The sequence below is a fragment of the Coturnix japonica genome, chromosome 3 (genome assembly GCF_001577835.2).
Source record: "Coturnix japonica isolate 7356 chromosome 3, Coturnix japonica 2.1, whole genome shotgun sequence".
In the NCBI taxonomy this organism is placed as follows: domain Eukaryota; kingdom Metazoa; phylum Chordata; class Aves; order Galliformes; family Phasianidae; genus Coturnix; species Coturnix japonica.
Genome location: NC_029518.1, coordinates 85,544,476 through 85,561,991, shown reverse-complemented (window position 1 = coordinate 85,561,991; position 17,516 = coordinate 85,544,476). Strand labels below are relative to the sequence as shown.

The 17,516-nt window shown below is 42.1% G+C and overlaps 1 protein-coding gene across 2 annotated transcripts in view; it reads right to left on the bottom strand.

Annotated features, from left to right (window-relative positions):
• Positions 1-17,516, bottom strand: part of COLEC11 (collectin subfamily member 11) — a 38,150-nt gene that overhangs the window by 13,593 nt on the left and 7,041 nt on the right. For both annotated transcript variants that reach the window (XM_032443521.1, XM_015859357.2), the window contains one exon: positions 4,396-4,551. In XM_032443521.1, the coding sequence (XP_032299412.1) occupies positions 4,396-4,525 (130 nt within the window). In that variant the 5' untranslated portion in view covers positions 4,526-4,551. The remainder of the gene's footprint in view (positions 1-4,395; positions 4,552-17,516) is intronic.

Sequence of the window (17,516 nt, the reverse complement as noted above, 5' to 3'; positions counted from 1 at the left end):
AGATTACCCCATTACAGGTCCTGCTACAGATCACTTAGCAAGTTTTTGTTATCAGCTGTTCTAAGCAGCAAGACCTTTGCTATCAGGAACTGAGCAGTGGCCAGTTTAGCTTTGCAGTTCTTATGCCCTTGTTTCTGCTGTATGTGCACTGAGCACTGGGAAGGTGTCATGGGCCAAAAAATAAATAAATAAAATAAAATAAAATAATATAAATAATTTTAGACAAGAAATGATTTATCAGTGACTAACATCAACTGATTTAGGTAAATAAATAAATAATTGTTATTTGAGAAAGATACCTAGTCTTTCCAGTCCCTTTTTTGGGTAGTCCCTGTCCCTTCAGTGCAAGAGGCTGCAGTCATGCAATTGTGCTTCCTGCTCAGCAGCTGCAGTGTGGCCTCTTTCTCCAGCTGCAGCCATTCCACCCACTTAGCATCTTCCTTACTCCTGTCCTCTGTGCCCCAACCCTGCTATACAAATACACATCTCATTTCCCAGTGCTTTGCAGTAACAGAACAAAATGCCCAGCAATGCTGCATGGTATTGTGATGCCCCACAATCCCAGAAGAAATCTAGCCCTAGTACTGAGTGTAGCTACTAGGTAGAGTAGCAGCACCTAGGTAGCAGATACAAACCTGATACTGCACCATACTGTCACCTCTGGGAGTGATCTCTGATAGTTCATAGAATAAATCTATTGCTGTTATTTTGCTTGTGTGAATTCACTGGGAAGGGTTTGTCTCTGATTCTGTTTGCATTCTTCCTACTTTGAGTGATACAATCTACTGTAATAAAAATAGCACACCAAATATTAACTGCATGAACTGTTAAGTATTCCTTGGCTGATGATAACTGCCTTCAGTTACTTCTGTTTGAGCAGAATCAGTATCATCAAGTAAGGGTGTAAAAAAAGAGTACTGTTTTTATTTATGTAACATTAACTTTTTATGTGTTGTATGTCACTGAGTAAGACAATTATCATAGAATGGCTTAGGCTGGAAGGGATCTTAAGAACCATGTAGCCCCAACCTCGCTGTTGTGGGCTGGTTGCCACCCACCAGATCAGGCTGCCCAGGGCCCCATTCAGCCTGGCCTTGTATGCCTCCAGGGATGGGGCATCCACAGCTTCTCTTGACAGCCTGTGCTTGGGTCTCACCGCTCTTTGAGTGAAAAATTTCTTCTTAACATCTAAACTAAATCTCCGCTCCTTTAGTTTAAAACCATTCCCTCTTGTTCTATCACTATCAGACAGCGTAAAAGTTTGGTCCTCCTCCTGTTTATAAGCTCCATTCAAGAAGGCCACACGAGGTCTCCTCAGAGTCTTCTCTGAACTAAACAAGCCCAGCTCCCTCAGTTGTCCTTCACAGAAGAGATGCTCCAGTCCTTTAATTGTCTTTGTGACCTTTCTTTAGATCTACTCCAACAGCTCCTCATTATACTTTGTGCTGGGGGATCCAGGCCTGGACACAGTACTCCAAGTGGAACCTCACAGAGGCAGAGTAAAGGGGGACAATCACCTCCCTCTCTGTTGGCCACCCGTCTTGATCATCAGCATTCTGGGCTGCAAGAGCACACTGCTGGCTCATGTCCAGCTTTTCATCCATCGGGATCTCCCAAGTCCTTCCCTACAGGAGTGCTCTCAACGAGTTCTCCCTGTACTCATATCTGGGATTCCTTGGCTCAAGTGTAACTGTTTCCACATGACCTTGTTGAACCTCACTAGGTTCATGTGGGCCCATTTTTCAAGCCTGTCCAAGTCCCTCTCAATGGCATCCCTTCCTTCTGTTGTGTCAACTGAACTACGCAGCTTGGTGTTATCAGCATACTTGCTAAGGGTACATTCATTCCTACTGTTTATGTCATTGATAAAGATTTTGAAGACTACTGTTCCCAGGATGGATCTATGGGGGATACCAGTTGTGACCAGACTCCAGCAGGACATAGAACCCTTGACAACAACCCTCTGGCTATGACCATCTAACCAACATTTTATCCACCAAACAGTCGAGCCTTCAAATTCATATTTCTTCAATTTAGAGACAATTCCTGCCTTAGATTATGGACAGGAGACAAAACAAGATGGCAAAACAAACAAAAAAAGCTTTGAAGGATTATTCTGTGTAATGTTTTTTTTCTTTACAGTGTAGTGAGCAATACAGTAGAACACTGCTATCCTCTTCACACAAAATGCACTTTCCCATTATTAATATTATTGGTTTTCTAAAACACAGATAATTCTGTTGTCTGGAATCTCAGAGCCATGGTACATTTCCCTCCTTCATTTCATTTTTCTCCTTTATACAGGTGAGGTTTTGGGGGGTGGGAGGGAATAAAAGAAAGAAAAAAAAAATCAGTCCCAGACCTAAGCTGCTGACCTTACTCTCATTTGTGCCTTTTTTCTATTCTGGGCGTCTTCACTGGCTTTCTTCATCTTCCATTTCCACCTCCATTCTCATCTCATCCCCCTTCCAATATCCTTTGTTCTGTAGGGTCCTAATTGGCTTTGTGTTATTTTCTTAAGACTTTATTTTTTTCTCCAGTTTCCAGTCTCTCTGCTCATTCTCATTCTCTGTGCCCTTCCTCTCTTTTTCCCTTTATCTCTTCCCGTTCTTCTAAAATTTCTTCATTTCACTCCCCTACTTTGGATGCTTTTTCCTGGAGTCTTTCTCCCTCAGCTGCCAATTGGGCTCCACTCTCTGCATCGCCACCACCTTCTCCTTTTTCCTTTCACACATTCCATAGTCTCCATCATTTCTTCCACGTGTTCCCAGTATCTTCTTTCTCTCAAGTCCTGCCTAGCTCATGCCTAGCAGCGGAGCAGGTTTCTGTTGCTCCGTCTCTGTAGATCTTGCTCAGCCATGGAGGAGCAGGGGCAAATCTAACAACCGCAGTGAGAAAACCCCATTGTGTGGGAGCTGAAATTTGGGCACACAGCCACATCAACGTTCAGTTGTAAGGAAGGTTTGGCCACTGAAATGGCTTGGAGTTGTGCCAAGGGGGGGACAGCAGTATCTCATTAACAATGCTCAGAGCCAGGCCCCCTGACAGTATAGCTGGAGCACTGATAGCTTTTTAGAGACTTCACATCAACTGGGGCTGCATCAGGCCATTTTGTGCTTCACTGAATTTGTACATCAATCTTTCTCACTTCTGCAGTGCCTTCAATACATGAAGCAGAGTGAAATCATTGGCATATGATGGTTTCCAGCCTTCTTTGTTGTTTCCTGGCTCAGGTTTGCCTTTTGGAAAAGGGCCAAGATTATTATTATACTGCTTAAACATTCTAAAAAAGACTGTGCTACATATAATAGCAATAATGGTCCCTTCATAAAAATCATAGCTAAAGCTGTTAATTTTGACAGATTACAGAAGTAGGGAAACTAAGGCAAAGAAGTCACAAAACTTGACAAAGCCTCACAACTTCTCTGACCTGAGAAACCATTTCAAAGACTAAGGTTCCCATTGCTGTGGTTACTGTTTGAGTGATCTCCATAACTCTGGGCAACACCTTTACCTTGGTTGTATTGTTCTTTGTGAATTATATAAAGATTTTATTACTTTATGCCTATTTCACAGCAAATATCTTAGTGGAACTAATTCATTCAAGGCTTAGTCATACCTCAGAAGACTTAGATGTAACAGACCAGCTCTGTTCTTCTCAAATGGAACATTACGCTTCAGTAGAAACACCATAGCCTCCATGATGGACATCTCTCTTATTAACTATCTAATAACGCAGCTGGGATTTCACACCATAGTGGACACTGTTGCAGATGTTGATTTCCTACCTAAGGTACTTTAATACATGCTTTATTGCAGGAGGATCAATGGTTTATAATACCATATTTTTGAGGGAATATTTTGGAAAAATTCTGCTTCAGTCCCCTCAGAAAATATAAAAATTCCAAAACCTAACTTTAATTTTTTTTTTTTTACTTCTTCTAAAAGGTAATCCGGCATTTAAAACCAATAGAAATTTAGCCCAAAGGAAGACAAGCATAAAAGCAGAACGTACAAAATACTTCCCATTAGGACTTTGCAAAATGGCAATGAAAATATCTCGAGGCATAATGTATGGCCTGACTTTACAGTCTTCTTCTATCAGTCATGAGTATAAACACAGAGAAAACAAATAGGCCATGTATATCAGAAAAGCGAGCATTAATGATCAGGAGCAAGTATGGGAAATTTTGGCATGCATTCTCTATACCATTTTAATTTTAACAGACTTTAATTAATCTTAAGAACCTTAAAACTTCACATACAAGGAGGCTACAAAATGGACAAAGAGAAAAAGTACCTTTTTTTTTGTCTCTGTTAGAAAATACCAGTGGTGCAGATAAGCCCGTTAGAAAGCAAGTATTAGCATTTGAATGAAGTAGACTTCCACATTACCTTTGAGGCCTGGGACAAGAATCTGAACAGAGCAGGACTCCTCTGCAATATGTTGAGGATATCCAGACCTTAGCAGTGACAGGAAGGCAAGGCTAATTAGAGTCACCAAGAAAACCAGATCTCTCTTCATAATGAGCACTTACAGGTCACTGACTCCTAAACAAAAGAATGAATAAACAATTATGAGAATTCCACAGACTTTCAACAGTTTCTGAACATATGCAACATCCTCCTATGAATACAATATATTTTTGCATGCTATAACCCACACAGCATGAGAAGGATTTGTCAGGTCCTCCAAGCAGGTTGCACATAACACAGGCATACGTGAAATATGTAGCATCACATTCAGCAGTTTGTTCCGGTGCTAGAGTGGGTAAGATAAAGCTCAGGATGAATTTAGTCAAGAAAGAGATAGAGAGAAGTAAAGTCAATGGCAGGCAACTCCACGTTCACTATTTCTCACTGTAGGCAGGAAAAGGTCAAAGGAGAAAATCTAGTACATGGGCTTGCACTGAAAAATGTCAGCACTTAGCTGCCACTTAGGAGTGCATACTGCTCTTAAGAAGCAATTCAGTAGGTGATAAGACCAACCTGAAGGCCTGGAATTTCACATCCCATCTGCCTGCACACTGAAATTATGCCCAGTAAACTGTCTGACACAATAGAATCATAGAATGGCCTGGGCTGAAAAGGAGGACTACAATGATCATCAAGTTTCAACCCCCTAGTTTCAATATCCCTCACATAACTCAGTGAGAGTGGGAGGGAGATGGTGTTTCACTATATCATACAGCAAAGTTAAATAAGAGCCTTCAATAAATCCCCAGAAGATTCACATTTGAAACATACCCTCGCCTAAGCTTACATGTGAAATGGCTTTCCTGGTATTAGGCTGTGAAGAAATCTCTTGAAAACAACAGTATAGAAATGGAATTTGTGTGAAAAGACCATCAAAAGCTGATATTTAGGAGGTCTTTAGAAACATTCTTTGACAAAAGTGTTATTTATGTACTTCTGGCATGTTTTTCCACTCCTTCTTTCACCAAGGCTTTCTACTACACAAACAAGCTGAAAGTCATATCAGGGTTTCAAGAGAAAGCATTCATATATCACTTTTTATAGCCCTAACACAGCTGCATGCATTTTACATCTAGAACAGGAAGACTGCCCTATGTTACTCCCTACACTCTCATTTTCTTCAGAAATAAGCATTGCAGAGCTGGGCACAGGCGCAGGGTCAGTACGCAGGTCTGTGTCCCAACCTGGAAGGGTCTAAGAGGGTGGATCTGTTATTTTGGAGATAACCTGAAATAAAAGTGCCCTCCAGCAGGGACAGAACTTCGGGGTAAGAATGAGCTGGTGAAGCAGACACCAAAGCTTAAGACATAGAGAAAGAGAAGAGCAAGTTGCCCTCCAAGTGCAGCTTTATGGGTCAGCTTTCCTTTTCCAGTTATTCCCCAGCTTTCTTTCCAAAGCAAGTCACAAGAGAAAGAGCATGCCTGGAAAAGATAAGGGTATGTTCTTGGACCTGGGAAGAGCTCATAGAGCCATTAAGGTCAGAAAAGGACACTAGATCATCTAGTCCAACCATCAACCCATCAACTTCGTGTCCTCTAAGCCATGGATCTCAGTGCCACATCTCCATGATTCTTCAACACCCTCAGGGAGACAGTGACTCCACCACTGCCCTGAGCAGCCTGTTCCAATACGTTATCAACCTCTCTGAGAAAAAAAAAACAAACTCCTTATTTCCAATATTTCAGCCTAAGGCCAGAAAAGAGATACCAACTCTACCCCCATCTGAGCTGTCACAGATATAGTTACAGTTAGCAATGAAGAGCTGCTTCCCTAGGATTAAACTCATGTTCATGATAAGATTGCCACATAGCAGAACCTTATTTCCCTCATAATGAAAAATTTAAAACACTACATAGGATTAACTAATGTGATAGTTTTATTGAGATAAAGAGAGATGCTAACATTGGCGTTTTCATGTGGATGAAGAGATTCAGGAGTATATGGACCAGAAAATAAAAGATTCCACTAATCTGTAGAGCAACAGTTTTATTTTTAAACTCTCTTTCTCAATTCTGTATTATCTATAATCTTGCAGACTGCAATGCAGGCAATCTTACTAGAGATACACGTCATAACCTCACAACACTCTGCTCAGATTGCCAAGTACTAATGTCATCTGCAGAAGTCTCCTCTCATAACTTAAGGTGCTGATTCTGGAGGGACAACACTCACACATATGCAGACGTTAATAGCGTTAGTGTTAAGCTTACAGAATTTTGCCATATGCTGCCATAACGAGGATGACTGCAGTTCATGCATACATGTCTGAATCAGCATTAAAATACCTAGCTCAGGTATTGCTGGGAGCACACAAATCTCAGCAGGGGCTACTCGAATACTTAGGCCACAATAAGTTTTGTCACAGCTGCAGCAGCAGCACTTGAGGGTTCTCCAGAGTGCAGGCAAAACTGAATTTTTCTGCCCCATGAATGAGGAAGCAGGGATGGAAGAGAAAGTATATCATAAAGGTAGACATGAGAACAGAAATAGCAGAAGGTGGTGAAAGTATCAAAAGTAACAGAAATTTGTATATTGGATGGAAAGCCCTACAGAAGTAGCAACGAGCACAGTTCCCCAGGTCTCTGACTGATAAAATCAGCAGAAAAACATTTGCTGTGCTGTTGTTCTCAGCTGTCTCAGACCATTGCCTGCTTTTCCCATGCACAGAGCCAGACTTGACTGCCAGAAGCCAGGTCAGACATGGCTTATAGCACATCAGAGCACTATGACAGCAACCTTCTCCCAACTGCCTAAATTGTTTCACATACATTAAGCTGGAATCCAACCACATTTCCCCTAGAGGAAATTCCCAGCCACAGAGTAGAAGGCACTAAATCCTTATGAACCTGGCATCCCAGAGGAGCTCTTAGTATCCACAGTGGATGGCCTTGCTTTTTTTTGACAAGCCCACAGTCCAAGTCACAACAGACAGCAAGTGAAATAGGGAGCAATAAAACACAGTGAGGTGAGGTGAGGCAAATTCAGTTGGAAGGAATCTTCAGAGATCATCAATTTCAATTGCCTGATCACACAAGGACTAACTAAAAGTTAAAGCATACTATTGAGGGAATTGTTCAAACGCTTCTTAAACACTGACAGGCATGGGGCAGGAGGACATGGCAGAGGCTTGTGCCTGGAAACACAGCACCTGAACATAGGTGTTTAACTATCAGCAACATCAGCAGGAAGAGAAGAAATGGGTCCTGCCTGAGCCCGCAGCTACAGCTCCACAGCCAGGGATTGGAAAGGACCTAAAGGGATCAAGTCCAACCACCCTCCCAAAGCAGGTTTCCTACAATAGGTTACACTGGTAGGAATCCATATGGGTCTGGAATATCTCCATAGCAGGAAACTCCACAACCTCTCTGGCCAACCTGTTCCAGTGCTCCATCACCCTTACTGTAAAGAAGTTCTTCCACATGTTTGTATGGAACTTCCTATGTTCAAGTTTTAGGTCACTGCTCCTTGTTCTATCACACACATCACCAAGAAGAGCCTGGCCTCATCCAAGTGACTCCCACCTCCCCTTTGATATTTATAAACATTTATCAGATCCTCTTCTCAGCCTTCTTTTCTCCAGGCTGAACAGACCCAGGTTACTCAGCCTTTCCTCATAAAGGAGATGCTCCAGGCCCTTTATCATCTTTGTTGCCCTCTGCTGGACTCCTTCTAGGAGATTCCTGTCTTTTTTGAACTGGGAAGCCCAGAACTGGACAATGTATTCTAAATGTGGCCTCGGCAAGGCAGAGTAAAGGGGGAGGATCATCTCCCTCAGCCTGCTGGCCATGCTTTTTTTCATGCATCCCCAATTCATCCAGAAGATCAAAGAAAGGCTTGTAAACCAAGTGGTTCAGATACCCAGTAGAAAGCCTGCAAATCCAAGAAGTTTCAGCATGAGCATCCAGCACCCTGGTGACGAAGATCGTCAGTGATGAATTGCAGAATGAAATGAAAAACCTAAGATGGAAGGAATTGAAATGAGGAAGGTGCTCCAGTCTCTGCATTGGTGAATATAAAGGCAGCACTACCACTGCTGGTTTCTTTTTATGTGGCTTTTGACATATCCAGACTACAACCAGAAGATCAAAGTCTGGGGATATGTTAAATATTCATCTCCCTTTACAAACTCCCACTCAGGCATAGGACAGGCTCTGTCAGGGCTGCTTGGTGGCTCTGCTCAGCAGCCAGAAAAGAAGGATTCTCTCACCACTTGAAATATCCCATTCACCACTGCCTGCTGCTGCACAGCTTACAGGCCTCAGGGATGCAGCTCATGCTGCCTCATGACAGCTTACCTGGCACAGAAATTGGGCTGTCAGACCATGACCTTAGGGGAATCATAGCAGAGAGCAGAGCTCCTAGGTTTCAAGCAGGTCACAATATCCAGGCCCCTTGTGAATGCTTGGGAAATTACCTCAGTCTGAGAATAGCCAGTAACAGAGGAAATCTCCGAAGAGGTTGTAGATAAAGCTATAATGTCTGCTGCTGCAGTAAAGGAACAAATTAATCGTAGAAATCTGACCAGAAACACTGTGGATATCACTTTCTCCACCTTTTCCTGTTATAAAATAAAACCCCTCTTCTGCAGCTAAAATGATCTTATGTGATTGAAGTAGCAGTTTCATCTCCAGGTATTTACTACAGAAATACCTTTCATTTTAAAACCCTGGAAAGTTCCTTGCCTTTCTGACCTATCCTTAAGGCCTTTCACATCCAGATTCATACAGGCATTTAGAAAATTAAATTACACTGAAAACATTCCTCAGAAAAGGATGCCAGTGTATCTTCCAAATTCCATGTTAGTCCTTGGTCTGGGGGTAACTTCAGTGTTAAAATAACCAATGCCAGTGAGAAACCTATAGATGTTCAGCACTTGCAGAAGTACAAGTACTTCCTATTAAGCTCTCTATGCAAGGGTTATGAGTCAAATTTGTTGTACCTACAATGGCCAGTACGTCACAGCAGGTTGAAAGCTTTGAAATGAATGAAAGGAGGAAGAAGAGAAAGGATTTGCATGATTTTCCCTTAAAAACAAACAAAACAACAACAAAACAAAAGAAAAAAAAAAAAAAAAGCAAAAACATCCCTAAGCATAATAATGTCAAATCAACTGTTGAGCTCTGTGATCTCTAGGGAGTCTGCCTGGGCTGCTAAGAGATGAGGTTTACAAATCCAGGTTTCAAGTGACAAACCCCAGCAAAGTCACTGGGAAGCCCAGGGGCAGAGCACACCTCAGGCTGGCTGGGAACAGCTCAGGGCAGCCAGGCCAGCTGGCACCAGGCACTCTTGAACCACCCTGCTGCAAGTGGAAAGCCTGGAGCTCACTTCCAGCTAATGGCTCAAATACAGGGACTCTGCAAGTGCCAGCAGCTGCTCTACAAGGGCCAATGGCTTAGTCGCTCTTTTGGACCTAAAAGCAAAATGATGGGTGACCTGCCTTGTTGAATACAAATCAATGGAAAATGCAGAAGGAAAATGATACTTGCTGGCATTAATGTCCAGCCAGTCAATAACCAAAGAAACAAGAGCCCTCTATAATCCTACATGATTCTTCTTTGAGGTTACAATTCTAGCTCCTCTTTGAGATGTCTTTATTTTACTGACTTATTTTCATTCTTAGGTAATTAAAAAAATAAAGCTAAAGATCTGTAATCATACTTCACTCTCAGTGCTATCTGAATTCTCAGAATTATCTGTATGCTGAACTGCCTGCATTCCTGGTACAGAGAGATCTGCAGAGGCAGCCCACAGCTGGAAGCAGTACAATGCATTTGGGGGGTGAATTCCCCAAGCAGGTTTGAGTCAGCAGTACAGACACATCAGCACCTTTATACAGTTTTCACTTCCCTGACTTCTCAAGTCTTCGTCACCTGCACCCCAGTCCTGGAAGGTGTTACCTGGCAGCTTGTGTACCCTCAAATACCCAAACAGACTGGAAGCCACATCCCAAGGGATTCAATTTGTACCCACAAAGCAATGCCATTGAAATGCCAGGCTATAACACAGACTTCACACTTATTTCAAACACTTTGAAGAGATAAAAAGCAGAATACAGAGTCAGAAGGGTGGTACCAGGTCCCAGCACAGCCTAGGGATAAGTTTCTGGGATAAGCAGTGCCCAGAGGCTATGGATTATTCCCTGGAAGGGAAGTCTTTCATACTAGAGATGTGCCACTGACCTTCCCTTTCCCCATTACAGCACTGCTGATAATCCTAACCTACAGACGTCTTGTGTTGTTCTGTTTTTTCCTTATCTAAGCATTCTCTCATTCGTCCTCCCAGCTCCCCCATGCGTTACCTTGGATAATCAAGAGTTCTCCATTTAGGCAAAATACAAAATCAGAATCAGTGATAAGGATGTTAAAACATTCAGTGATAATTTTAGCACTTCACGTTAAAGCACTGAAATGTTGCAGAACTGTTGATTTAAAGGTTAAAGCAACAAGCTTGAAAGAGAAAATAATAATAATAAAAAAAAAGAATACCCAAATGTTAATGATATTAGAATTGTAAAAACAGGGATTGTAAGTGCTGTGGTTATGAAGTCTCTGTGAAATCTATGGCGCATGGAGAGGCATAAAGCAGCAACATAATGCATTTCAGGTCCTGATGATGCTGAAGAACAGTGAGGTTTGCCTCAGAGGACAAAAGAGTGAGTCTGAGCTGATGAGAAGCAAACGTTAACTAAAAGGCTAGCTGATGGGAAGTCATTGGTTACTCCCCAAAGTGCATTTAATTCTGGCTCAATAGAGCCATTTCCTCAGCCGATGTTTGTGAGGTATGAGGGACTATTAGCTCTGACTGTACCATGTAGGTGCCCTTGTCATGGGCAGGAATAGTTGCTTTGCTTTTCACTGAAAATAATGTCTTTAAAAATTGTGAGACAAATTTCTGCCTGATGCAGCTCTGCAGAAGTCAATGAGTTTGAGGCAGTGTTAACGTACCATCATCCATGCTGAAAATATAAAATCGGGGCTTCAGCAAGGGTGTGAGAAAGACTGGGTACAGAAAGAGGTAAGTATTCTTTCATAACACACAGCCAGATAGAGAGGGGACCCTCCTGATTTCTTGCACTGAGTGCCAGATATCTCACAGTGGCTCCGTGTGGTGGTTTTAGATGGTAAAGCAACATTCAGGGAGAATCTTAGCTTTGTATTGGTCAGAAGAAAAACAAGAAATTAATGCCTCCATCAAATGACAATCTCTCTGCCAAAGCCTTATTTGCAGCTGTAACTTGCAGAAATACTTTGTGATTTTTGGTGCTGTACTTGTAATATGTCAGAAACACTGAAAATTGGATCAAATTGCCCCCAAATCCAAAATATGGGGTTCCCATGAGGAAAATATTATTTGAGGGTTACAGAGCACTGAAACAGGCTAAGCAGAGAGATGGTGGAGTCTCCTTCCCTAGAGATGATCAGTCTTGATGCTATGCCCCACATGTTTCTACAAAACACCAAGGAGTCACCAATCAGGCACTGGAATGGACTGCCCAGGGAGGTGGTGGAGTCACCAACCCTGGGGGTGTTCAAGGAACGATTGGATGTTGTGTTGAGGGACATGGTTTAGTGGGAGCTATTGGTAATAAGTGAACAGTTGGACTGGATGATCTTCTAGGCCTTTTCCAACCTCGGTGATTCTATAATTCTATGATTCTAAGAGACAGTGAATACCTGGAGAACGCTATGGGAAAGATTTCTGTACATAAATGAATACATATTGTTGACATACGTGATTTTCATCTTATTTCTGAAGCTTTAGGGCACTATTTTTCAACTCTCCACATTCATATATGCTTAGGACTGACTGAACAAGTTGGCATATTTGTGCAGTATCTGAGTATTTAGTGCCTATTCAGTCAACTTCTGCTTTCCAATGTGTTCTTGGTGTCCAGACACCTAGAGGTTTTCCAGGAGGGCCTGATAGTTGTCTTCTTGAGGACACTGAAGAGATTGATAAGGAAAACTTAATCTGGGGAGCATGGTCCCAGTTCCCCAGATAAACTCTGAGGTGCAGAGACCAGGCAGAAAGACCCCTCCATCATCCCAACGCATCCACAGCAGTGAGTGCCTTCTTCACAACAGAAATACCACTTGTGTATTGATCCACAAATGAGAAATACCAGTTCTGGAACTGTCTTAACTGAAAAAGATGTGAGCTCACAGCTCCTCAAGAGAGGAACTGCCCCCAGGAGATGGATGCTATATATGAAGGTAGCATAAGCTCAGGCACAACAGATTAAAAGATAAGAAGCAAGGGAAGAAGAAGCATGGTGAAGAAGCCAAATCAAGCCAAGCAATCAGATACTGGAGAGGAGGGAGGGGGGAAATAAGAGGAAAAAAAGGAAAAAGAAAAAAGAAAAATGAGTGCTTTCTCTTTTCAAAATTGAATTGCGTTAACTCAGGTTAGAACAGAAGGCACCACCCTGGAGCACATGTGGACATAAGAAAGGTTTCCTTTCAGTTGCTCCAGCATCCTACCCCTCAGTCCTCATTGAGGAGAAAGAACACAGCAGGGGAAAATAGATTTTGCCTCCATTTTCTCATGTATTTGACACTGCATCAGCTGAATTTAGATGAGGGTCTAGGAACAAAAGAAAGCTACTTGACTGCTGCTCAGTCTTTCTGAAAGCAGCATGTACAGCACCTCAGAAAAGTGAGCTAGGAGATAGAACACAGCTGGCATTAAGGGATGCCTATTTATCAGGATCATTTTGCTGCCAGACCTCAACCCAGCAGAAGTTACAGACAGACCCTTGGGTGGGATTCAGTCACTCTGGCTGAATTTCTGAGTCTGAGAAAAATCATGATGAACTCACTGTATAATCAAGTCAGGGAAAAGCACCTTTCTGTGACAATTAATTTCACCCTAAAACAGATCGTATAATTGGCTCTCTAGAGGCGTGCATTCATCTCCCAGCATTGTAGGTATGTGAAGCTGGGTGAGGGAAGCCCCCCCATCACTACTAGCTAAGTCTGTCTATATGAGGGCTAACAGCAGCCTGACTCCCCTGCTGCAGGTACACATTACCCTCTCCTTCATGCTGTCACCAATCGCCATCTGATCCCATACTGAGCTAGCACGGGTAGCTAAGCCAGCAGAAAACCATTCCTCTTTTTGCAGTGTTATTTTTCAGTTGATTTAGTTGCTTGGCTCCTGGAGAGGGAAAAATGGCCATCCATTCCTGTGAAAAAACATTGCCAGCCCTTGGCAGGAGCCAAGATAGCCTTCAGCATGTTATAAAACCGTGCCCTCACATGCCAGAGGCATACAGAAAAAAAAATACATATAAGTGAAAGAAATAACAGGACTAAATTCACAAAAATGTGGGGGGAAAAAAAAAAAAGAGTGGGTACATAACTAAAGATTGGGATCTAAAAGTAGGAAAGATATGGCAACATACCAGGCTGCAGTGGAAAATGATATCCAGCACAAGATATGGAGCATTTCAGATACAGCAGAATGAGATATTTTGCAACAGTATTCAAGCCAGAGTCATGGAAATGATCCAAGAATATTATCCTCAAATGACAAGGACATGCTTCACAGAATGATATCCTCAATATAACAAATCACCACAGTACAAAATTTTGCATTCGAACTGGGGCAGCAGCATCAATGTAATTTCAACAAGAGATTGTTTTTATTCTCAAACTGAGAATCTACAGGAATCAAATAACATTTGACATGCGAATCTATGCTGATACTTTCATAATCAGTTGGGATTTCATAATCCCAGATGCTTGGGAATGGTGGGAAATAAATTATACTGGTGATTCAAGGACTAAAAGCACCTTCAGTAAAACAGCCAAGTCTCTACATAGGAGAAAAAGCATCATGGGAAAAAGCAAGCCTCACAGGGAATACAGCTAAATATCTGCACTGAAAAACAGACAGGCGGATAAACAGACAAGGATAAACTTAATAACAATAGTGCTGTTCAATAGGTTTTCACCTTTAAGATTTCTGAAACAATTTTCCAAGTGCAGGTGCAGGAAAGAAAACAGAGGAAAGGGAAGCCTACCAAAACAGCTCCCCACATTAAGTAAAAGAAGTGATTTGTACACTGAAATAATTGTAGAAACAAAAAAATAATGGGGGGAAAAATAAAGTGCAAATCTAATGTGTCCTCATAAAAGCATATGCTAAATAATGCTGTTCCTGCAGATGACTACACATTTATGAAGATCTAAGAAGATAATAGCATTCTTACACTAGGATGCTACAGCAGACTTTGGCCAATCAGTCTCCATCTTTGCCAACAGACATGATCCTGTTTAGAAGACACATCAAATGGAAGCCAACTGAAAGATCCTCAGTGGTAAACAGTTCGCAGTGCAGCTCTTACACGACAGCAATTGCACTTAAAGCCCTCTGCCACACACAAAGATTTAAAGAATTAGAATCCAAATAGATTGCATTCAGGCTAGGGGTGCTTTTGATGATCTGGTCTCATTTTGTAAAAGAAATGTGAATTCAGAAAGATATAGATAGAACGTGTAAAAAAATATTGCAAATAAGGCCATTTAAACTGAAGGTGTTACTTCCCTTACCCATATGCCAGGATGCTTCTTCTGCCAAGAGATTCCTGAATATGACAACTCCCTTTGGGAATTTCTTATTAAATTCCTTTCATCTAACCAACCGCCCTGAGAGATTCCTCTCTATTAATAAGTATGTTTCTAGGGAGGAATATAACAACTCATGCTAAGTAAGTGATAACTACTGGCATTTCTACCTGCTTTTGAGTTCAGCACATTCTCTAACAATAGCCATAGATGCATCTTCACACAGTCAGAACATGACCAGAGGCCATTCGTGTGCACATTACAAAAGTGCATGTTGGCTATTATCACTTGGACCTGCAGATACCTCCTTTGTGTATGTGTTCAGCATCTATGGGGCATTTATAACAGCAGAAACTAATGCCAGAGCTCTGATTATGCAGCAACCAGCAAAAGAAAAGGCTTCAGAGGAGGTGTTAAAGGCAGCATGAACCTTGTCCTGGCTGAAATCCCAAAGACTTGCCACAAAATTAATCAGTGCTGCCAAAGGGGTTGAAGGATCAACTCTGAACGTATCATATCCATGTATCCAGTGCTGCAATGGTGACAGTTAGCATCATCATTCCTAAAATCAAGGAACAATGTGATGTAATCACACATAAACTCAGTCTAGATGGACAAACATGTTTAAAGAGGGTTGCTTAGAAGACAGAGTAAAGATTATTACCAGACTCGACAGGCCAGCATGGACACGTGTTGTTGGAGCTGAGACAGTAATGTTCATACTCACTTCAGAATCACAGAATCACAGAATTGTAGGGGTTGGAAGGGACCTCTAGAGATCATCGAGTCCAACCCCCCTGCCAAAGCAGGCTCCCTACACCACATCACACAGGAAGGCATCCAGGTGGGTCTTGAATATCTCCAGAGAAGGAGACTCCACCACCCCCCTGGGCAGCCTGTTCCAGTGCTCTGTTACCTTCACTGTAATAAGTTCTTCCGCACATTCATGCGGAACTTCCTATGCTGTACTTTCATCCCATTACCCCTAGTCCTGTCCCCACGCACTACTGAAAAGAGACCAGACTCACCACTATGGCTCCCACACCTCAGGTATTTATAAACCTGGATCAAATCCCCTCTCAGCCTTCTTTTCTCAAGGCTAAACAGACCCAGTTCCCTAAGTCTCTCCTCATAGGGGAGATGCTCCAGGCCCTTCACCATCTTAGTGGCCCTCCGCTGGACTCTTTCCAAGAGATCCCTGTCTTTTTTGTACTGGGGAGCCCAGAACTGGACACAATATTCCAGATGAGGCCTCACCAGGGCACAGTAGAGGGGGAGGATCACCTCCCTCGACCTGCTGGTATCCTTTCTTCTTAATACCATTCTGATGAGAGACCTCAGTGAGAGACATTCTTCTATGCAGACTTCTTTTTTTTTTTGCTTCCTATGCTAAGCCCTTTCGTTTTACATTCTTGTCCCATGATTTATTTTGACTAGTCCTAACTACTATGCCATCCAATAGTGCCAGTTACTTCATACACACATTATTTAACGTATTTATTTTAGGTATATATAATGAAGACCTTTGTTTTGAATCCCAAGCAAGAGGTGATATCATATAAACCCTTCTCTGATGACAAAGTTTCACCTACATTAAAATATCTTTAGAAATGAATGGTTTATGAACCCTTGTCTTGTAAAAGAAAGCATCACATACAGAGACAAGTACTACTTCAGACATGCTTTGTTGTTCAGCCTTTGCCATTTGGACACTACCAAAATGTGCCCAGCATTCAGATCAGATGGAGATGAAATCAACTTGTGATTTGAGGTCTTTTAGACCTCGAAGGAGTCCTCTAAGGACACTTATATGCACAACTTTTATGAGCAAGTTTCAACATCTGCTAAATTCCCCACTCCCATCAGTGGAGAATTTGAAGGAATAAACAATTAAGCTTGAAAATCAACCCAAAAATCTGAGAGAGCTATCTGGATGATTTCTTATTATTAGTGCTCATTCCATAATAACAGCATCGAGTCACAGAATCAAACAATCATCTTGGTTGGAAAAGGCCTTCAAAAATCAACAAGTTCAACTATCAGTCTAACCTACTGAGTCACTCAGCTACATCCCTTAGTGCCACATCCACACATCTCAAATGTCTCCAAGGATGGGGACTCCACCACAGCCCTGGATAGCCCCTTCTGCTGTTTGATCACACTTTTAATGAAGAAATTCTTCTTAAGGTCCAATCTAAACCTCTCCTGAAGCAACCTGACACTGTTTCATAGAATCATAGAATCACAAGGTTGGAAAGGACCTACAAGATCATCTAGTCCAACTGTCCTCCCATTATCACTGCTACCACAAGCCACCAAATCATATCTTGTATCTTTCCTCACATCCATGCTTAAAACCAGGCAAAGAAAGATGGGCACCTGGAACCTAAGCAGAACTATGGACACAGCTTCATTCCTAATGGTCCCCACCCAAAAACAGGAAGAGCTGAAGCAGATGTTCTTTCTACTTTC